We start from the raw sequence: 23,856 nt of genomic DNA on the forward strand, positions 1-23,856 counted from the left end.
GAGAGAGAGTGGCCAGAGACACAGACAGAGAGAGAGAGTGGCCAGAGACACAGACAGAGAGAGAGAGTGGCCAGAGACACAGACAGAGAGAGAGAGTGGCCAGAGACACAGAGAGAGAGAGAGAGAGAGAGAGAGGCCAGAGACACAGAGAGAGAGAGAGAGAGAGAGAGAGAGAGAGAGAGAGAGAGAGAGAGAGAGAGAGAGAGTGTGGCCAGAGACACAGAGAGAGAGAGAGAGAGAGAGAGAGAGTGGCCAGAGACACAGAGAGAGAGAGAGAGAGAGAGAGAGAGTGGCCAGAGACACAGAGAGAGAGAGAGAGAGAGAGAGAGAGAGAGAGAGTGGCCAGAGAGAGAGAGTGGCCAGAGACACAGAGAGAGAGAGTGGCCAGAGACACAGAGAGAGAGAGTGGCCAGAGACACAGAGAGAGAGAGTGGCCAGAGACACAGAGAGAGAGAGTGGCCAGAGACACAGAGAGAGAGAGTGGCCAGAGACACAGAGAGAGAGAGTGGCCAGAGACACAGAGAGAGAGAGAGAGAGAGAGAGGCCAGAGACACAGAGAGAGAGAGAGAGAGAGAGAGAGAGAGAGAGAGAGAGAGAGAGAGAGAGAGTGTGGCCAGAGACACAGAGAGAGAGAGAGAGAGAGAGAGAGAGTGGCCAGAGACACAGAGAGAGAGAGAGAGAGAGAGAGAGAGAGAGAGTGGCCAGAGAGAGAGAGTGGCCAGAGACACAGAGAGAGAGAGTGGCCAGAGACACAGAGAGAGAGAGTGGCCAGAGACACAGAGAGAGAGAGTGGCCAGAGACACAGAGAGAGAGAGTGGCCAGAGACACAGAGAGAGAGAGTGGCCAGAGACACAGAGAGAGAGAGTGGCCAGAGACACAGAGAGAGAGAGTGGCCAGAGACACAGAGAGAGAGAGAGTGGCCAGAGACACAGAGAGAGAGAGTGGCCAGAGACACAGAGAGAGAGAGTGGCCAGAGACACAGAGAGAGAGAGTGGCCAGAGACACAGAGAGAGAGAGTGGCCAGAGACACAGAGAGAGAGAGTGGCCAGAGACACAGAGAGAGAGAGTGGCCAGAGACACAGAGAGAGAGAGTGGCCAGAGACACAGAGAGAGAGAGTGGCCAGAGACACAGAGAGAGAGAGTGGCCAGAGACACAGAGAGAGAGAGTGGCCAGAGACACAGAGAGAGAGAGTGGCCAGAGACACAGAGAGAGAGAGTGGCCAGAGACACAGAGAGAGAGAGTGGCCAGAGACACAGAGAGAGAGAGTGGCCAGAGACACAGAGAGAGAGAGTGGCCAGAGACACAGAGAGAGAGAGTGGCCAGAGACACAGAGAGAGAGAGTGGCCAGAGACACAGAGAGAGAGAGTGGCCAGAGACACAGAGAGAGAGAGTGGCCAGAGACACAGAGAGAGAGAGTGGCCAGAGACACAGAGAGAGAGAGTGGCCAGAGACACAGAGAGAGAGAGTGGCCAGAGACACAGAGAGAGAGAGTGGCCAGAGACACAGAGAGAGAGAGTGGCCAGAGACACAGAGAGAGAGAGTGGCCAGAGACACAGAGAGAGAGAGTGGCCAGAGACACAGAGAGAGAGAGTGGCCAGAGACACAGAGAGAGAGAGTGGCCAGAGACACAGAGAGAGAGAGTGGCCAGAGACACAGAGAGAGAGAGTGGCCAGAGACACAGAGAGAGAGAGTGGCCAGAGACACAGAGAGAGAGAGTGGCCAGAGACACAGAGAGAGAGAGTGGCCAGAGACAGAGAGAGAGAGAGTGGCCAGAGACACAGAGAGAGAGAGAGTGGCCAGAGACACAGAGAGAGAGAGTGGCCAGAGACACAGAGAGAGAGAGTGGCCAGAGACACAGAGAGAGAGAGAGGCCAGAGACACAGAGAGAGAGAGAGGCCAGAGACACAGAGAGAGAGAGTGGCCAGAGACACAGAGAGAGAGAGTGGCCAGAGACACAGAGAGAGAGAGTGGCCAGAGACACAGAGAGAGAGAGTGGCCAGAGACACAGAGAGAGAGAGTGGGCCAGAGACACAGAGAGAGAGAGTGGCCAGAGACACAGAGAGAGAGAGTGGCCAGAGACACAGAGAGAGAGAGTGGCCAGAGACACAGAGAGAGAGAGTGGCCAGAGACACAGAGAGAGAGAGTGGCCAGAGACACAGAGAGAGAGAGTGGCCAGAGACACAGAGAGAGAGAGGGGCCAGAGACACAGAGAGAGAGAGTGGCCAGAGACACAGAGAGAGAGAGTGGCCAGAGACACAGAGAGAGAGAGTGGCCAGAGACACAGAGAGAGAGAGTGGCCAGAGACACAGAGAGAGAGAGAGTGGCCAGAGACACACAGAGAGAGAGAGAGAGTGGCCAGAGACACAGAGAGAGAGAGAGAGAGAGAGAGAGAGAGAGTGGCCAGAGACACAGAGAGAGAGAGAGACACAGAGAGAGAGAGAGACACAGAGAGAGAGAGAGACACAGAGAGAGAGAGAGACACACAGAGAGAGAGAGAGACACAGAGAGAGAGAGAGACACAGAGAGAGAGAGAGACACAGAGAGAGAGAGAGACACAGAGAGAGAGAGAGACACAGAGAGAGAGAGAGACACAGAGAGAGAGAGAGTGGCCAGAGACACAGAGAGAGAGAGAGAGTGGCCAGAGACACAGAGAGAGAGAGTGGCCAGAGACACAGAGAGAGAGAGAGTGGCCAGAGACACAGAGAGAGAGAGAGAGTGGCCAGAGACACAGAGAGAGAGAGAGAGTGGCCAGAGACACAGAGAGAGAGAGAGTGGCCAGAGACACAGAGAGAGAGAGAGTGGCCAGAGACACAGAGAGAGAGAGAGAGAGAGGCCAGAGACACAGAGAGAGAGAGAGAGGCCAGAGACACAGAGAGAGAGAGAGTGGCCAGAGACACAGACAGAGAGAGAGAGTGGCCAGAGACACAGACAGAGAGAGAGAGTGGCCAGAGACACAGACAGAGAGAGAGAGTGGCCAGAGACACAGACAGAGAGAGAGAGTGGCCAGAGACACAGACAGAGAGAGAGAGTGGCCAGAGACACAGACAGAGAGAGAGAGTGGCCAGAGACACAGACAGAGAGAGAGAGTGGCCAGAGACACAGACAGAGAGAGAGAGTGGCCAGAGACACAGACAGAGAGAGAGAGTGGCCAGAGACACAGAGAGAGAGAGAGAGAGAGAGGCCAGAGACACAGAGAGAGAGAGAGAGAGAGAGAGAGAGAGAGAGAGAGAGAGAGAGAGAGAGAGAGAGAGAGAGAGAGAGAGAGAGAGAGAGAGAGAGAGGCCAGAGACACAGAGAGAGAGAGAGAGAGAGTGGCCAGAGACACAGAGAGAGAGAGAGAGAGAGAGAGAGTGGCCAGAGACACAGAGAGAGAGAGAGAGAGAGAGAGAGAGAGAGTGGCCAGAGACACAGAGAGAGAGAGAGACACAGAGAGAGAGAGAGACACAGAGAGAGAGAGAGACACAGAGAGAGAGAGAGACACACAGAGAGAGAGAGAGACACAGAGAGAGAGAGAGACACAGAGAGAGAGAGAGACACAGAGAGAGAGAGAGACACAGAGAGAGAGAGAGACACAGAGAGAGAGAGAGACACAGAGAGAGAGAGAGACACAGAGAGAGAGAGAGACACAGAGAGAGAGAGTGGCCAGAGACACAGAGAGAGAGAGTGGCCAGAGACACAGAGAGAGAGAGTGGCCAGAGACACAGAGAGAGAGAGTGGCCAGAGACACAGAGAGAGAGAGTGGCCAGAGACACAGAGAGAGAGAGTGGCCAGAGACACAGAGAGAGAGAGTGGCCAGAGACACAGAGAGAGAGAGTGGCCAGAGACACAGAGAGAGAGAGTGGCCAGAGACACAGAGAGAGAGAGTGGCCAGAGACACAGAGAGAGAGAGTGGCCAGAGACACAGAGAGAGAGAGTGGCCAGAGACACAGAGAGAGAGAGTGGCCAGAGACACAGAGAGAGAGAGTGGCCAGAGACACAGAGAGAGAGAGTGGCCAGAGACACAGAGAGAGAGAGTGGCCAGAGACACAGAGAGAGAGAGTGGCCAGAGACACAGAGAGAGAGAGTGGCCAGAGACACAGAGAGAGAGAGTGGCCAGAGACACAGAGAGAGAGAGTGGCCAGAGACACAGAGAGAGAGAGTGGCCAGAGACACAGAGAGAGAGAGAGAGAGAGAGAGAGTGGCCAGAGACACAGAGAGAGAGAGAGAGAGAGAGAGAGAGAGAGAGAGACACAGAGAGAGAGAGTGGCCAGAGACACAGAGAGAGAGAGTGGCCAGAGACACAGAGAGAGAGAGTGGCCAGAGACACAGAGAGAGAGAGTGGCCAGAGACACAGAGAGAGAGAGTGGCCAGAGACACAGAGAGAGAGAGTGGCCAGAGACACAGAGAGAGAGAGTGGCCAGAGACACAGAGAGAGAGAGTGGCCAGAGACACAGAGAGAGAGAGTGGCCAGAGACACAGAGAGAGAGAGTGGCCAGAGACACAGAGAGAGAGAGTGGCCAGAGACACAGAGAGAGAGAGTGGCCAGAGACACAGAGAGAGAGAGTGGCCAGAGACACAGAGAGAGAGAGTGGCCAGAGACACAGAGAGAGAGAGTGGCCAGAGACACAGAGAGAGAGAGTGGCCAGAGACACAGAGAGAGAGAGTGGCCAGAGACACAGAGAGAGAGAGTGGCCAGAGACACAGAGAGAGAGAGTGGCCAGAGACACAGAGAGAGAGAGTGGCCAGAGACACAGAGAGAGAGAGTGGCCAGAGACACAGAGAGAGAGAGTGGCCAGAGACACAGAGAGAGAGAGTGGCCAGAGACACAGAGAGAGAGAGTGGCCAGAGACACAGAGAGAGAGAGTGGCCAGAGACACAGAGAGAGAGAGTGGCCAGAGACACAGAGAGAGAGAGTGGCCAGAGACACAGAGAGAGAGAGTGGCCAGAGACACAGAGAGAGAGAGTGGCCAGAGACACAGAGAGAGAGAGTGGCCAGAGACACAGAGAGAGAGAGTGGCCAGAGACACAGAGAGAGAGAGTGGCCAGAGACACAGAGAGAGAGAGTGGCCAGAGACACAGAGAGAGAGAGTGGCCAGAGACACAGAGAGAGAGAGTGGCCAGAGACACAGAGAGAGAGAGTGGCCAGAGACACAGAGAGAGAGAGTGGCCAGAGACACAGAGAGAGAGAGTGGCCAGAGACACAGAGAGAGAGAGTGGCCAGAGACACAGAGAGAGAGAGTGGCCAGAGACACAGAGAGAGAGAGTGGCCAGAGACACAGAGAGAGAGAGTGGCCAGAGACACAGAGAGAGAGAGTGGCCAGAGACACAGAGAGAGAGAGTGGCCAGAGACACAGAGAGAGAGAGTGGCCAGAGACACAGAGAGAGAGAGTGGCCAGAGACACAGAGAGAGAGAGTGGCCAGAGACACAGAGAGAGAGAGTGGCCAGAGACACAGAGAGAGAGTGGCCAGAGACACAGAGAGAGAGTGGCCAGAGACACAGAGAGAGAGTGGCCAGAGAGAGAGAGAGGCTAGAGAGAGAGAGGCTAGAGAGAGAGGCTAGAGAGAGAGGCTAGAGAGAGAGAGGCTAGAAAGAGGCTAGAGAGAGAGAGAAGGGCTATAGAGGAGAAGGGCTAGAGAGAGAGAGAGAGAAAAAAAATTATTTAAAGTTTATTCATGTTTAGTCATTTGATGATTCAAAATTATCCAGTGGTACACAATCACATTACCCTATGTGCCTGTCCACAGGCAATCTGAAGTTACAAACCTCACGTTCTTCAAAAGCAGCCTCTCCAAGACATTAGGCTGCCTCACAGTCAGGGGTCAGATCCCTTACAAGAGGTTCCAGCCTCAAAAAGACCCTTCTCTCAACCATGACTTGCTGGGCTATGGACTCCCACCTCACATCTCAAATTAGAAGACTTTTGTAGCTTTAAAATAGTCAGTGATTTGCCATAACCTACTGCTAACCCTACAAACCTGGTGTATGCTGGGGGAAGCGGCCTGCCTGTAGATGCTGTACGGCCCTTGAGCAACCTGATGCTCGTGAGGTGAGCACATGCTTGTTCTTCGACCCTAAAAAGACACAGTCACTGAGTTTAAATGTTGGATTTTTAGCCCAGTGGTAGGCATTGGTGGGAATGAGGGGTAGGTTGTGGTTAGGGTGGGTGAAGGGGGAAGAGATGTAGGTTTAAAAAGGCAGACTTGCATATCTAAAATCTTTTGCACAAATCACCAGAAATAAACTCTCTCCAAACATCAAAGATCAGTGGCAAATTAAACTTTTCTTAAATTACATTTTTTCTAGGATTTTGCACTCAATGTTAATGCTGAAAGAATACTTTGCATTTCAAACACAGTGCCAGAATCAAACAGTTCCATGTCAGATACAGTACAGATTGGAGTAAAGTTCCCTCTACACTTCTCAGTGAGCACTCCTAGCTCAGTTCAGATAGAGTGAAGCTCCTTTAGGCATATTCAAGCCAGATCCAATACAATAGAGTAGAAACTTCAAGGAATCAGGAAAAGATGCTACACTGAGACAATTACGTGTTTGCATCAAAGAACCTGCATTGATTGATGTTACAGTAAGATGGATGGGGGCTTTTTCATCTTTTCTTTTTAAATACTGGGATACAGTTAGCAACACAGCTGTAAGTTGCTCTCAAGAATGTTGCTAAGTGGCTACTCCTCATTTGTAAGCCTCGACAGCAAGCATCAACAGGCTGACTGTGGAGCACAACTCAGTCACATACTCTGCCATTTATAAATGTGTTTTCCTAGCAGGAATCCCTGGAAATTAACTAGATTTCCCAGGTCAGTTTCAGCACTTGAACTGATGCCCGGATTGTGTTTCAGTGGAAATTAAAAATCAAACCTGGGCACCTCCTGAATCTTGATCCAGAACCACACAATGTGCTGCGTTTAGCCCACTAAGCCATCAGGGGCAATTAGCTCAGAGTATTGGCACATGGAAGATTTTAAATTGGCCAACCTGTCAAAGCAATAGTTGATGCAGCACTGAAGCCTTTACATATGGTTATTTAATGAATCTCCTACCTAGCAGTTCCCACCTCACCAGAAGTGACACCTGTTCACTCATCATGTCTGGCCTGGAAAACTGGGATAGGGAGATATCACACAGCTACCTGCAAAATGGTTCCCTCAGTCATGAAGCAGAGAAGTGCTGCTATAGTTTTAACAACTAGTATATTGCAGAAGTAAAGATTTTACTTGTGAGTTTTGCATGCCCTCTAACCGGCCCAACAATCACCTCAGCCGCAAACACAAACAGGCACCCTCCCCTCCCTGTCATTTCCACAACAGCAGCCTAAGTAGTTACCGACTTAGTGCTAACTAGTGGTAGCTTCATCCTTGAATCTACAATCTTGAAGAAACAGACTGGATGGTTCGAACTCATTTCACAGATGAGTCTTCCATTTCCAACACTGACATTTTGCCATGCTGAAATTGGTGACAAAAAAACGCAGCTTTTAAGTTGTCACTCATGAAATCAAAGTTTATCTCAACAGGGTTTCAACTAACTCAATTCCAATCATCAAACAATTTCAAAACAATAACCCACAGATTAGATGAAGTTTTTAGTGCCCATTTGCTGAGATTACACATCTTGAAAAAAAAACTCACAAATACCAATAATAAAAAGGTGGCAAATTATATGGACTCTCTTGGCCACGTACCTGGTGATCCACAGCAGGGCCCCAGCTGGCAGAAACTCTGGGTGGTTGTGACCCGGGTGGCCCCAGCTCTGTCTGGGCAGGGGCCGGACCTTCGCCCCGAGCCGCTTTGACTGACAAGTGCTCCTCTGAGGGGGGCTCCTTCCTGTTCTCAGAGGTGCGCAACTCTTGCCGATCTGGCCGACTCGTCTGGCCATCCCTGTGCAAACGAATAAGACTGTTATTTTCAGCTCCACACACTGCAAGCCTTGCAATCACTCGCATCAGGGTAACCAAAACACCACAAAGCATTTATAAATCAGATGGCCAAAACACAAGAATGGTCATTTCCGGCCGGGGAGCAGAACATCGAAACAAAAAACAAAAAGCTGGAATCACAGAAAGATTGGATAGCAGAGTTGCCGTGGCTTGGGGTGCAGAGGGCCTTAAAACTCACCTGAAGGGAAAGGCTTCAGAGTAGAGAAATAGGTAACAGAATGACCCTGAACCCACAATGTAGACCTTGAAGAACCCAGTAAGCTCGATTAGAGAAAAAAATCTCAAAGAAATGAAGAAAATAGGTTGTGTTTGGGAAAACCGTTGGGACTAGTTTACTTGACTCCCTGGACTAATTACCCTCTTATTGCAATGCAATGTAATCAAACTAGGGCCTCTGCAAAGGATTTTTCCAAAGCAAATGTGTGTTATACATATGATTCTATAGGGTTTAGCCTTTTTAGCACAAGTTCATTAGAAGAGCTTATAAAAAAATTAACTGCAGTATAAGAAAATGTAGTGTTAAATAAAATTCACTTTCTCCAAATTCTATGCTTCTTTGTAATCATTGGGGTTGATTAATGCTTCTCACACTCACCAGTTATCAGATTTCCCCTTTTCGGCATCATCGTCATCTTCATCATCACTGAATTTTAGCTTTTCAGTGTAGTCTATTTCCTCGTGTGCTCCTGGAGAAGAAAAGATGCACATCAACAAAGTGGAACATGCAAATGATCAACGTTAGCCTCAATTTTCAGATTCATAACTAATTGTCCCTGGTCCGGATCAATAAACAAACTGTTTAAAAGGGAGTTAACTATGCATTTCCCCTTCTGAAAGGAGCATAAGAGCAGGGGTAGACCAGTCAGCCTCTCGAGCCTGCTCCGCCATTCAAATAGATCATGGTCGATCATCTACCTCAATGCCATTTTCCTGCGTTATCCCATAATCCCTTGATGTCATTCCCAAACACAACCTGTTTTCTTCATTTCTTTGAGATTCCTAGACATTTATCGATCTACGTCTTGAACATTCTCAATGACTGAGCCTTCACAGCCCTCTAGGATAGAGAATTCCAAATATTCACTACATTCTGAGTGAAGAAATTCTTCCTCATCTCAGTCCTAAATGGCTTGCCCCTTATTCGGAGACTGTGTCCCTGGTTCTAGACCCAGCCCCCAACCCCACCCTGTCTGGAGAAGCATGCTTTCTGCACCTACCCTGTCAAGCTCCTTAAAAAAATTTTTTAAGTTTCATTGAGATGCAACATAAACTCCCTCTGCTCCCACCATCCCAGGAGGTGAAGTTTCTCCAGTTACTACAGCTTAGCAACAGCGTAATCACGAGGTTTTTTCTAGTCCCCAGGCTTCCAATTTTACGACAAATATCATTGCTATTCCACCAAGTCACGTACCAACTATTGCCAGCTCAGGGTAAATTCCGCAGACACCCAAGTACACTGAAATGGATGGAACAGAGCCATTGTTGCAACAGGCCACACTGTGGCACTTAATCCTTCCAGCACCACTGCTGACAGGCTTCAAGAGTTATCACCTAATCTACTTTGTGGCACTGCCTGCTTTGCGTTTGCCACACAAAGTGAGAAACTAATCCAGTATCTGACAAAGTCAAATTTGAAATCCAGCCACTAAAAAGATAGCTGTCAACCAATAAAGATGAAGGTGCCATCCCTAAAACCAATGGGAAGTTGAAAAAAATTAAGTAGCTCCTTCGATTAGAAAAAGTATATATTTTTTGGTGTCTAATCAAATATAGAGTTAAAATTAATAGAACAGAGAATGAGGGGGAGGAAAGGGAGAGGGATAAGTGAGCCAACAGAATGAATGGTTAAAATAGTTCATTTTTAATTAAAATTGTATTTGATGGACTTTAGTGGCTTATGGTCGATACTGTAATAATAGTGGTTCTCCCAGCACTTTACAACAATTAAACTATGCCACTGTCTGTTTCAGTGCCATGGCCCCTGCGCTTGAAGTTTAAATACTGTTTGGTAGAGGGAGACAGAAGTTCCCACAGATTTGCTGGTAGCTGAAGAATTAAAATGAAGGTTGCAACAGGGAATTTTCTCCCAGCCCCTGGAGATTTACCAGCCCATCCATCATCAGTCTCGTTTTCAAGCTCATCAAACTCTTTCAAGTCGTCCTGTTTGAGGATGGAGGGTCTTTTCACTGCTTCTGACATCCGTGTTGGATGTTGAGGAAGTCGAGGTCCTGGAACACGAGGAAACCTATGCAGATATGCAGATGACATGTCTGTTATTTTATACACAGGTAAACTGCAAAGTAAAAAAAATCGCCAGATAAATATTAGTTTGATTCAAACCCACAGTGGATGCATTTCAAGATTCTCCCTATACAAGAATTTTGGTTTCTAGTTCTCTTCCCACATTTCAATTGGTGCATGACGCCAGGATACAGTTCCCAAGTACTACAAGCTGGTCGTTTGCTAGCATCTCACTCCTGTGATTTTTTTTTCCCTTTCCAATTTTAAGTGCTCCATCAGTTGGTTATTGTGCCTGTAGCTGCTAAGATCGCAAGATCTGGAATTCTCCCCCTCCCAAATTTCTCCACTCATCTTGCTTTCAGATCCTACCTCTTCAACCAAACTTTTGTTCATCTGCCCAGATCGTCCGTTTGTTTAGATGCTAAATTTTGTTTCATAATGCTCCTCTGAACATTTTCCTCCATTAAAGGCGCTATATAGAACCAGAATGGTTACAGCACAGGAGGCCATTCAACCCGTTGTGTCTGTGCCAGCAATTTGGAGAGTCCTGCTCCCCTGCCTTTTTCCCGAAGCCCTGTAATGTTTTCCCATTCATATACTCATCTAATTCTACATTAAAAGTCTCAAATGAAATTTGTTCCAACCACATTCTCAGACAGATCCTAACCACTTGCTGGATAAAAATGTTCTTTCGTTGACAAAATAATCAACAGCAATCACCTTAAATCGATGCCCTCTGACCTTTGCACCAATGGAACCAGTTTCTCAACATCTATTCTGTCAAACACGTCATGATTTTGAACACCTCTATTAAATCTCCTCTCAACCTCCTCTTCTCTAAGGAGAACAGCCCCAGATTCTCCAACTGAAATCCCTGGAAGCATTCCTGTAAATCTTGTTTGCATCCTCTCTAAAGCCTTCCTGGAGTGCAGAGCCCAGCATTGAACAGATTACTCCAGTTGAGAGCAAACCAGCAGTTATGCTGCATAGTTCCTGACTGCAGTTAACAGCAGTGTATGCCATTTAAGCATTTCAGGAACAAACAGCTGTCCTAGCTCGCACCAGCCCAGGTCCACACTCAACTGTACAGCAAAGTTAGATAAACCAGGAACCTGCCTCCAAGGTGATACCCTCCCCAGTTATAGCAACTCCAGTCTGCCTACCCAATAGCTGCCAGCAGCACAGCTGCAAGAAACTGAACCAATTACCTTCCTTTGTCTAAAAGGCTCAATATCTTGCCAAATGTCCACTGAACCACTTATTATGCTTTCTTTACATATGACAACCAGATTTAAATGCTCGAAATGGAAGATGAAGCCTTACAAGCATGGAACCAAGAATTTCAGAGCATAAACAGAGTTAGGCCAAATGGCCAGTTTGTGTTGCAAACTATGCAACTCTACAGTCAAATGAAATCCATGGAAAAAAAAATGGTTGTGGGAGGGGAGCAGAAAAAGAAAGAACAGGAAAAAAGGGTCAATTTTAACCAAACTCGCCAGGCAGGAAATCCAAGCGATTGGCTGTGCCTCTGGACTTACAACATTTATCTCTACTGACTTCCAAAGTGAGCAAAAATCTGGTGTCAGTTTTGCACCTGATGGATGGGTGGGTTAGAAAACTAGTGTGTACTTCCCCTGTAAAATATCTGAGATTTAAATGCATTTTGCCATCTTGTTTGCATATTCTCCTTCCCAATCACTGGTACCTTTTTTTTGTAAAAGGAAAATGTTCTTACCAGCAACAAATGCTGCCCAGACCAATGTTGGTTTATGACTGAAGCTAAATCAGGCTTCAAATTTTAAATAAAACACTACAAATTCAATGTTACAAGTTATAAAACAATATGGTAATTAAGAAGTTGGAAAAGGGAAGTCAGTAAAGAACTTAGGAGGCACCTTTCAGGATATCACAGGGACCAATTAAGTACTTTTTGAAGTATAAGCACTGTTGTGTTGAGACCCAAGGCATAGCAAAGTTCCACAAACAGCAATGAAATAAACATCCAATAACTTCTTTTTTGTGATGGCTGAGGGATAACATAGACCTAGACACCAAGAGAACTCCTCTGCTCTCTTTGTATAGTGAAATGGATAGTCTTTTACACTTAGCTGCTGGAGCAGTGCCTTGGTTTAATAATCATCAAGCAGTGCAGGACTCCCTCAGTATTGCACTGATGGCCATTCAAAGCTCAGCTGCCTGTGTCTGAAATCACAACAAGCCCCCTTCACCCATCATCCCAGTGCTTAGCGATTGACATCGATTCCTGGTTAAGCATCACTTCAGGTTTAAAATTCTCATCCTCGTTTTCAAATTCCTCCATCACCTCACCCCTCCCTAATCAAGTCCCTCAGTCCTCCAGGATATATGCGCTTCTTGAATTCTTCATTTGCAATCTAATTTGTTTGACCATGCATTCAGCTGCCTAGGCTCTAAGTTCTGGAATTCCCTTCCTAAACCATTCTGCTTCTTCTCTCCTTTTAAAATGCTCCTTCAAACTACCTCTGACCAACGCTCCCCGTCAATTGCATGGGAGTGGGACTGTGGAACAAATCGGGAATGTGACACACAAGCATGTGCAGCAATCTTAAAAGGACTGCAACAAGCAGGCCATACACAGCCATCAGAAATTTGAGGGGACACTGCCTTGGACAAAATTTTTGGTTACCTGTTCCATATCTCCTTCTGTGGGTTGGTGCTATTTTTGATTTATAATGCTTTCGTGAAGCACCTTGGGACGTTTTGTATTCATGTAATGTGCTCAAGTCTCTAGATTGGGAGTTGGACCTATAACCTTCTGACTTCAGAATGCTACCATCGAAACAAGTCTGACACCAGTACATAAAAACACCACAATTGCATGGTTTCAATTCCTTAAGTACTAACTTTACCTTCCGTGCACACAACTACAATCAATCCTTTAATGAAAAAAACTTACTTGCTGGCATCGGGTGGTGGGTATCTGTATGGTCCCTGTGGTCCGTAAGGTGTAGGAAATGGTAAACCACAATATGGGGAATACATCTGAAAACAGTAAAAATACAATAGAGAGGGATCAAGAGGTTAAGCTACTAGATTTTTATTTAAAAAACACCCAGGCCAGATAAAAGGCAACCAGGATTCTCTCAGTCATTCAAAAGAAAATGTGTTTTTGGATAGTCTTGTCATGACTCAGGTATTTCAAAATGCTACAGCTGCACTTAATTTGAAGTGTAGTTACTGGTATAAAAGGAAACACAGCCATTTTGATGAACAATTTATGAGCTAATTTGTTTCTGATGGCTTTGATGGAGGCAGGAATGTAATCCTGGCATCTGAGCCTTCCGCTCTTCTATGAAAGGCTGTGGCATTGTTTAATGTTCACCCAGAACTACCATAGCATCGCACTTTTCACAAAGCACCACTCCCTCACAAATGCACTAACGTGTCCGTGTTCAATTCCCAAAGCAAGGCTCGAATTTGCAGCATTTTGACCCAGAGGCCCATATACTGTGAACTAAATCAAGCCAAGGCACAGGGTGGTTCAAAACTTCAAGGGTTGACAACTGGGACACAGTTAGTATCACTTTGAAGTGTTTAAGTTTGCTTGGTCACAGGTGATAAAGTACATCAGGTGTACAAAATGCTCACAAATGCCCAATTATTCCTTTGCATGGACTAGATGGAGCTGACTGCTAGCTAGCTGTCCTGGCATTTTCTATGGTCTAGTCCCAAACTGAACAAAGAACAGCCAACATACAATACATCCTTCAGCAGAAACTCTGTAATCGTTGTGGTATTTTCAACAGGCAAAAATAGTTTAAAAGTTACAGAAAGTTGCAATAACAAAGTTGCAATAGGAAAGTTTCCTATTCAAAACTATGGAATTTCTCATTTCCCTCAGTTTTTCCCTCCTACAATCTACAGGTTCTTAAATTCAAGCTTGACAACAAACTTCAAGTTGATTTATCCATTCTTCTTTCTATTTCTACTCTTTCCAAGCTTGTTAGTGTGGTCTTCACCTTTCATCTCTTTAACTGAAAACTAAGGTAACGTTTTAAAAGCAAATTTGTCAGTAGAAAAGGCTATATTGGAACTTAATTCACCAGAACTTAAGTGTGAGCTGCCTGCTGCTCCATGGATGTCCTGGTGTGGTGACCCTGCCAATGGGTACGCTTTTTAAACCATTACTTTATCATTTAACTCACCCTTCTTACTATTGCACAACCTAGGTCATATACAGCACTGTGGCTTTGAATTGCCACCAAAGGTATTTTTAAAAATAAGCAAACTGACCGACACCCTGATCCCATTAAGAAGCTCCAGTAAGCAATGTGAAGTTAAAGGGCAACTGCAACATTATGCGAGCTTTCCATGATATGCAAGTTAAACAGTGGTGTTACTTACTAAGGGAATTCTGTCACTAAATTTAAACCAGTCCTTAATGCTACAGCCAGAACTGCCAGAAACAATTCACACTCTAGGAGAAATAAAGCCTTGATATTAAACAGGGGAACATATAAAGTAGGGGATACATTATGAAAAGCTGCAGGATAGGTTTATACCCAGTTAGTGAAAATAAGTCCCATTAGTTCAAGTGCATGTAAATTAGTTTTCTTATTCGTTCTTGGGATGTGGGCATCGCTGGCTAAGCCAGCATTCATTGCCCATCCCTATTTGCCCTTGTTCAGAGGGCATTTAAAGGTCAGCCACACTGTGGGTCTGGAGTCACATGTTAAGCCAGACCAGATAAGGATTGCCAACTCCCCTCCCCTAAAGGGCATTAGTGAACCAGATGGGATTTAAAAAAAAACAATTGGCAATGATTTCATGGTCCTCATCAGACTTTGAATTCCAGATTTTTTATTGGATTCAAATTCCACCATCTGCTATAGTAGGATTCGAACCTGGTTTCCCACAGCATTACCCTGGGTCTCTGGAATAATAGTCAGTGATAATGCCACTCTGCCACCAACTCCCCATATGCAATAGCATTGTGTGTGAACGACTGGCAACTGACATCTGCAAGTTTTCCGACTGTTCCCTTCCACCCTCCAGTTCTCCTCCCTTCCAAGGTCTCAGTTACTTACAAAAGCCGGCATCATCCCCCTGTATGGTGGAGGGTATGGCTGGGGAACTGCCTGCTGTGGCACACCGACCCCTGGTCTAGGTGGTTGTTCGGCCATCCTCGCAGTCACCTTCTGGTCGGCTGAGGATGCTATAGAGCTTGCTGCTTCTTCTGGGCTTAGCTCTTTGGTTTCCCCCTCGATCAAAGAGCCACCCGGAGCACCCAAGTTCCGCCCACCACCCTCCCTCCAGCTGGTCACATCTGTGGGTGGAAGGAGAATGGTAAAAGCAAAAACATTAACATATGGTACAGAATTTTAGGGAAGCCAACACTTCAAGAGCATGATTCAAAGTGAGCAGATCAAACTGCACAGGTTACATGGTCCTCCTTTAAACTGAACTCCAATACAAGTTATTTTTGTGCGAATAATCTGTCCCTACTCCCGACAGCATTGATTCTAGCCGAATTCTGATCTTAGGGGCATTCGCGCCAAAGCTATCATTCTACATGACAGCCCACCAGCTAGAGTCAGCAGGTGACTGATTTAAGCATAGCACAGCCAAGTCCCACATGGTATGGAGTGGTAACCCTGGCCAGCTCCACCCCCCAGCTCCGGAGGCAATTAAACCAAGAGGCTAGGCAAGTAACCTAAAGCATTTTGTTTCAACACAGTGCCTTTCCTGGCTGGCTTGCAAGGGCAGAAGAACCCAAGAAACTCCTGTTACCTCTTTGCTTTAGAAACTTCCATGCAGTTTGGAACAATATTTTTCTTTTTTAATAAGGCATAAAGGAAACCAACATCAATGAGGGAAGGTTGTCTGAAATTTGAACTTATTTATACTGATCTTATCCCCCGTTATACATATAATTAGATGACCACATCTGTTACCCATCTTGACAGACAAACAGTAATTTCAAGCCTCTCTAATAACACCTTACTTTAAAGATCAGAGTTCTTGCTTTTAAAGCAATCATGATTCACTTCTGAAAGAAATCCCTTAATGACAAACACCCCCCACCACCCCACCAAAGCCAGAGGGGCCACGGGGCCACCTGACCAGCTTTTTATAAGTGCAAGCTAGTTATGACGTGCCAATCTTATTTTTTTCCTCTCTTGCTGTGGTCAAGTAGAGTTCAAATAAAAATGATGCATGAAATTATACAGTCAGCAGCTGTAAAGTGAAAGACACATTAAGTCTTTCTGGCACAGATCTAACCTCAGTTCTGATGAAATTTCTATTCCATAACATATTTGCTGCCTTGATGTGCTGTACATTTAACTTCTTTCAGATTTCCAATATTTAAGGCTCTTCAAGAATGAAGAACACCACCTTATCAAAAAGACAGGCTAGTTCTGAGAGCACGGCATGACAGTGTCAAATTACCCACCCAATATTGGAGAATATGAAAACCACATATTCAAGGGAGAAGGTGGCCCACCAGTACTTTCTCAGAGTAATTGGGGATGGGGATTAAAAGCAGCATTACCATTGTCACCCACATCCCAAAAGGCAAATTAAAAAAACCTTGTTGGGAACTTGTGGCAAAAACCTAAACAGCACCTTTATTTTAGAACCATCTTTCTGCCCCAGTCTATGTGTAGTTTGACAATCTCAAACAGGATATCCATACAGATACTGCAGTTGTTTGAGCACCCCCTGGGAGGAGTATTGTTAAGTTTGTTGGAATGGGTGCGCGAAACAAAAAAAAATCAAATCCACATTCTCGTTCCTCACCAGTAATATAGAAACAGGAGTAGGGCATTCAGTCCCTCATGCCTGTTCCATCATTCAGTTGGATCTGCATCTTAACAATTTTCCTGTCTTGGTTCTGCAACCCATAATATCCTCAACTAACATCAGTTTTGAAATTTTCAATTGATCCTTAGTGTCTATAGCTTTGGAGGGGGAATGCCTCAGATTTCAGCTGACCTTTACATGAAGTTCTTCCCAACATAACCAGCAAACCTTTCTATAAAGTACAGGTTATATGAATCATACATGGAGAGGATTGAACTGGACTGCTGCTCTGTAGTAGAACAGCCTGCCAAAACTCAGCTTTAAGGGTCACTCACAAAACAATGGCTACCAGGGAAAGGAACTGGAGGACTCCTAGCAGCTTTGGTTGCTTTTCCAAACCACATCATCTCACACACTATAAGCAATTCAACAAAAGATCCACTTCCCTAGAGAAAACTATGCTTTGATTCCACACGACCAACTAGTTTTTTAAAAAAATGTTTGGAGTTCTCCTGTAATCACAGCATGAAATCTCACACTTTGGCCATACCTCAAATAAAAAAACTACAGCAACTGCAAACCACTGGAGGCAAGAGACTTACTTTGAGGGCGGAGGCTTGGTCCGGGCCCATACGACTGATCTGCAATGTCCCTTTCTCTGCCAACTTTGTCCTGATCTCCAGCCGCTTGCAGGGTTGGAAATTCCTCGCGAGAGAATGGCGACTGTTGGTTTGATCCCTTTCCACCTAAACACAAGAGGATTTCACTAAAAATCATTTCATCCAAAAACAAGTAGAGATCCCCATTTCAGCAGACAAGCATTTACATAGACCCTTTCAAGCAGAGAGGTTTCAAAGCACCCCACACAATGATTTCTTTCAGAGCATCATAGAACGACATAGCACAGGTGGCAGCTATTTGGCTCATCAGGCCTGCTCCGGCTCTTGAGTAGAGACATCCAAACATTCCCACTTGCCCATTCTTCCCCTAGAATCCTATAGTTTTCTTACCCTCCCCCCCACTTCAAGTATTTACCCAACTCCTCTTTGAAAATTACTACTGAATCTACTTCCACCTCCCTTTCAAGCAGCACGTTCCTGTATGACTGATAAATACATCCAAATGCCTTGCTACACCAGCAACTTTCCACAAACAGCATTGATGCAAGCAATTAACCTTTTGCTTTCTACTTGGTTGAGGATCGAATATTGCCCAAGATACCAGAAAAACACTTCGCTCAGATCTTAATATTAGATGTGCTAGCAATCTTCAGATTAGACCCAAGATGATTCTTTTAAAATAAGCATGCATAACAACATGGGATCAAACTTTACTAATAGATATTCTTTCTGAACAAGTCTGAAGGAACTATATTTATTTGATTGCGAAAGTAGTTATTTAAAAAAGTGTCAGGGAACCTTCAACTACCCAAGAATAACAAGGTCGCAAACCCTGGCTTGCACATCTTCTGAAGGATGACACCCCAAACAGTATAACAGTCCTCAAGTATGTTGCAGTGTCAGCCAGATTATCCATGCAAATTCTGATGTAGGGCCTCAACCCACAACCTTCAAAGCCAGGGGAGAATGAGCTAAGTGGACACGTTACAAGTAAAACGACAGTCTGAGCCAATGCAAATACCAGTTCCAAATCCCAACCGACTGAAGCAGAGTAAGACAAGGCCTCAAAGCAGTATTTAAGTTTCATCGATCTGAACTAGAGCTAGATGACTTTATTATGAACATGCAATCTCAATGTGGGGGTCAGATCTTAATATTAGATGTGCTAGCAATCTTCAGATTAGACCCAAGATGATTCTTTTAAAATAAGCATGCATAACAACATGGGATCAAACTTTACTAATAGATATTCTTTCTGAACAAGTCTGAAGGAACTATATTTATTTGATTGTGAAAGTAGTTATTTAAAAAAAAAGTACCCACCTGTACACCAGGCAACATAGCCACTATAATAAAATCAGCCAATCAGGTCACAACATTGACATCACAATAGTATCTCTGATCAGATAATTTCAGTGTTATTATTTCTAGCTTAAAAGAAATAATAAGATACACAAATTGGCTTAAACAATCTCAGTTCTTGGATTGGGCAGCACAGTGGCTTTGACTGTTTACCTCTAAGGCATAGCTTCATAGCCATCTGACAAAATCAGTACTAGTTTTCTACCTTGCTCAAAAGTGGCCAAGGATAATGGGAAAGCGGCACAACAGGAGATGATCTCATGAAGCTGATAGACACATAGTATGGGCAGAAAGCAAGAGTTTTGCTCTGCATTTTTCACTGTTCTGTGCCTGACCTGGGAAGAACCAAATTGGCAAGTGTTCCATTCCCAGTATGTCGTTTGAGAATTCTATGCTCAGAAAACATCCCTTCATCGATTAAAAGGACCTGGTTTAATTACCTCAGTGGAGACTGAAAAGTTCGACATGATCTGTCTCTCAATTATCCTGACATAAGCTTCAAGTCTTACCCTATTTATAAGTGGGCAAAGGCCTGTCACAGAAAACCTGCCTATGACTCAACAAAAGAAGGTAATGAGGTGAAAATGGATGCAATTGCCAAAGGGCCTCTCTCAGTGCAGTATATGGATGTGCCTCAATGCCAACAATGTCTGCTGCTATCTCTGAACCAAGGAACTTGGTCGAAATCAGATGTCATCTAACTTCGAACTGGGTTATTGAAGTGAAATCTTCAATTCTCAATGAGAAGCACCATCAGTGGAAAACTGAAACATTTAACACTGCATAGATGTACAGCAGACCTGTAGGACCGTCACCATCACAGTTATGAATCACTCAGCTAATAAGCAGTATTTTGGCAGGTTGATTTAAACTCACCATCTCCTTGTGCACCATGTGTAACACTCGCCTGTGCCCAGGATTTTGCTCCGCTTTGTGCTGAAGGGGTGGCCTGCAATTAATAGAGAAGAAAAAATTATGGCTATTTACTTAACCTCCAACACAATTTTGTGTTTAGGTTTTTTAAAACAACAATGTAGTTACTCAAATTTCACAAGTATACCTTCAACCTGGGTTGGAGTTGACAAACTGATTACTTGTACTTGTTCACAGGCTGCAGAAACAATTCAGCAGATAGCCAGGGATGCAGCCACAAAGTGTTGTGGTGGCGGCAGGGGTTGGGGACACAAAGATGCACATAGTCTGTTTGGGGAATTTTACAGCATAGAGGGAGCCCATTCAGCCCATCCTACCAGTACCAGCTCTTCATCCAATCAGTCCCAACCCACCATTTTTCCTCCTGTTCCCCTGCAATTTATTTCTCCTTTTTCAGGAAATATCCAAGTCTGTTTTGAAGGTTCCTATTGAATCTACTGCCAGTGAATTCTAGGTCATCATAACTCACTATAAACAAAATTCTTATCTCCCCCTGACTCTTTTGGCAATTACATTAAATCTGCATGCTCTAGTTATTGATCCTCTCACTAGTGGAAACAGTTTCTCTATTAACCCTATTGAATCTCCCCTCTGCTCCAAAATCTCTCATCCCTAGAATCATCCTTGAAAATCTCTGCATTTTCCACAAAGAGAGCATGCGATTCTTAAGAGGCAAGGAGGGGCCAGTGATTGTTATCTAGGCAAATGCAGAAGTATTTCTATCAGCAATGTTGCACAAGAGACATGAGGTAAAAGACTAGCTAATCTGTTTCCTTTATAAGATTGAAATATCCTAGAATGATAGAAAAAGTTACAGCACAGAATATGGCCATTTGGCCCATTGTATCTGTGCTGACTCTCCAAAGGAGCAATTCATCCAGTGCCACCCCCCCTGCCTTTGCCCTGTAGCCTTGCAAATTTTTCTTTTCAGACAATGATCTATTTCCCTTTCGAAAGCCTCAATTGATCCCCTCCTCCACCACACTCTTGAGCAGTGCATTCTATATCCTAACCACTCACTACGAAAAAGATTTTCCTCATGGCAGCATTTCTTCTTTTGCCAATTACCTTAAATCTATGCCCACTTGTTCTTGATCCTTCCACCAATGGACACTGGTTCTCCCCATCTACTCTGACCAGACCCCTTATTTTGAATACATCAAATCTCCCCTCAACCTCCAAGGAGAACAGCCCATCTCTCCAATCTTTCTATGTAACTGGTTCCAGGGATGAGGAACTTCATTCTCGTGAATGTTTTCTGGATACAATATAATACTTCACATCCTTCCTAAAGGATGGCCCCCAGAACTGGATGCAATATTCCAGTTGAGGTCTAACCACTGTTTTATACAGGTTTAACATAACGTCCTTGCTTTTGTACTCTATGTCCCCAGTTCTAAAGCCCAGGATCCTGTAAGCTTTATTAACCACTGTCAACCTGTCCTGCCACCATCAATAATTTATGTACATATATACCCAGCCACTGCTCCTGCACCCACTTTAGAATTGTACCCTTCATTTTATATTGTCTCTCTGCACCATTTCACACCACATCAATAGCATTACCTTCATCAACCCTCTCTGTAACCTTATCAAAAAACTCTAGCACGTCAGCTAAACACAATTTGCCCTTAACAAATCCGTGCTGCCTTAATTAGTCAACATTTTCCCATGTAACTATTAATTTTGTCCTGAATTAGCGTTTCTAACCTCAGTGCTTCCCCACCACTGAGGTTAAACAGACTGGGCTGTAGTTACTGGCCCTATCTTTACACCCCTTTTTTGATCAAGGGTGTAACATTAGCAAATTCTCTAGTTCCCTGGCACCACCCTCAAGTCTAAGGAAGATATGGCCAGCACCTCTACAATTTCCAGCCTCATTTCCCTTGAATGCATCTCAGTTGGCCCTGATGCCAAATATTGGCCAGAAATTCCTACGGACCTCTGACCACTCAGAGGCAGAAAAAGCCTCATTTCAATATCTCATCCAGAGGATGCCACCCCCTCCACACACCAGTGTGTCAGTCTAGGCTGAGCTCAAATCCTGGTTAAGGGTTTGAACACATAATCACCTGATCTACAAGCTGAGAAACCTCATCATTTTGTTGAGGGGGGTGGGAAAGAGACCATCTATACTTTATTAACCAGAAACGGTAAACTAAATATGTCGTTGGCACATTTCAACACCAGCCATGAATCAATGCTAGATGCCCACACAAGCAAACGCGAACTACATGCAATACCTACCTCCTGTGGAGCTGCTACCACTGCTGTTGCTGCTGCTGGACGTTTCGGCTGACTGGAGCCAGACGTCTGTGAAGCCGGCGGCAGCTGCGATTCCGGCTGCTGAGCTGTTGATGCATCGGTACTGAAAACAACAAAGAACAACCTGGAAATGCTGAACACAAGTTTTTACCCACTTTATCATTCAAAATTATACCGGAAGGAGAGAAAGAATACACACTATTAAAAGGAGTATCCAAGGCTAGTATAGCTAGCTGCCAAGAATGGAAAAGATGCCACTCAAACTAGTTGTTAGCACTGGACACTGCAATCCAGACCATGGCACCAATGGCTAAGGAACTGCACAGGATGGAATATAAGAGTAGAAATGCAGTTGTCAGAGGGGATACCATAGTTGGGTGGAAAGAAAGACATTTCTGCAACCTTCATTGCGAGTACCGCATGGTAAGTAGCCTCTCTGTTGCCAGGGTAAAGGCTATCACAGACAGGGCAGAATATTCAGGGGAAAAGGGAATAAGCCAGAAATTCTGGTACATGTCAGTACCAACGACTGAGACAGCATGTACTGGAGGTCCTACAGTCAAGTTTTCAGGAGCTAGGGAGGAATTTAAAAAGTAGGGCCTCCAAGGTAGAAATCTCCGGATTAGTTTAGCACTGGGCTGACTAGACTAGAAAGATAGGGAGGATCAATTCATGGTTTCAAGCATGGTGCAGGAGAGAGGGCTTCAGATTCTTGAGACATTGGGATCAATTCAGGGGCAGGTTGCACCTCAACAGGACTGGGGTCAATGCCCTTGCAGGGTAGTTCACTAGTGTGCAACTTTAATTATTGAAGGGATGGGTACCAGCATACAGGAGAGGGAAATAAGGTACTTAAAAAGGAGAGTGTGTTGGATAGTGCTAGCAAAGAAAGTAGTATTACATTTGGTAGAAGCAGACTAAGAACAACTAAGGGATACAAAAACAGATTTAGAATGCAGGTATGGAAAAGCAGAACGTGGTGAATTAATCTGACACTGTAGTGCTGGAAAGAGAATGCCACAAGGGGCAAAGACAGAATCCATTTGGTTGGAGTTGAGAAGCAAGAAAGGTATGATCACATGACTGGAGCTATTCCATGGACCTCCAAATAATGAGGCAGCTAGGGGAGCAAATCTGCAGTGAAATCAGAAATGGGCAAGAACTACAAAGTGGTGATATTGGTGAATTTAATTACCCAAATATCAGTTGGGATAATGTAGAGTAAAGAAAAAAAGGAGGAAGAGGAATTTATGAAATATGTTCATCAGAATTTCCTTGACCAATATGTTTTCAGTCCAACTTGAGGGGAAGCATTTCTGGACCTGATGCTGAGAAAATGAGGTGGGTCAAGTGAACCAAGTGTCTGTGAGGGAATACTTGGGCAGGAGTGATCAAATGTAGTATAAGGTTTAGATGAGCAATGGAGAAGGAAAAATCCAAAATAAAACATCTAAATTGGAAGAGGGATAACTTCAATGGGATGAAAATGGATCTGGCTAGGGGAAAACGGAACCAAAGATTGATAGGAAAAAAACTTGATCCTTAAACAACGGGATTTTTCAGCAAGAGGCTAAGTACATTCCAATAAGGCCAAAAAAATAGTTGGGGAACTAAAGCCAAAGCTCCTTGGGTAACAAGGGAGATAGGGAATATTGTGATGCACAAAAGGTGAATTCTTCAAGCAGGAGCCAAGTCAAATTCTATAATGAGGTGGGGAAAT

The 23,856-nt window shown here is 45.0% G+C and overlaps 1 protein-coding gene across 4 annotated transcripts in view; it reads right to left on the reverse strand.

Moving 5' to 3' along the window:
* prrc2a (proline-rich coiled-coil 2A) overlaps positions 1–23,856 on the reverse strand; it is a 124,252-nt gene that overhangs the window by 61,981 nt on the left and 38,415 nt on the right. For 3 of the 4 annotated variants that reach the window (XM_041212503.1, XM_041212505.1, XM_041212502.1), the window contains exons 4-12: positions 22,119–22,239; positions 19,815–19,887; positions 17,559–17,702; positions 15,240–15,478; positions 13,109–13,194; positions 10,038–10,177; positions 8,528–8,618; positions 7,678–7,873; positions 5,957–6,052 (exon numbers count right to left, since the gene is read on the reverse strand). In XM_041212503.1, the coding sequence (XP_041068437.1) occupies positions 5,957–6,052; positions 7,678–7,873; positions 8,528–8,618; positions 10,038–10,177; positions 13,109–13,194; positions 15,240–15,478; positions 17,559–17,702; positions 19,815–19,887; positions 22,119–22,239 (1,186 nt within the window). The remainder of the gene's footprint in view (positions 1–5,956; positions 6,053–7,677; positions 7,874–8,527; positions 8,619–10,037; positions 10,178–13,108; positions 13,195–15,239; positions 15,479–17,558; positions 17,703–19,814; positions 19,888–22,118; positions 22,240–23,856) is intronic. The other variant, XM_041212504.1, reaches the window with a different exon arrangement.

This window comes from Carcharodon carcharias, chromosome 19 (assembly GCF_017639515.1).
Source record: "Carcharodon carcharias isolate sCarCar2 chromosome 19, sCarCar2.pri, whole genome shotgun sequence".
NCBI lineage: Eukaryota > Metazoa > Chordata > Chondrichthyes > Lamniformes > Lamnidae > Carcharodon > Carcharodon carcharias.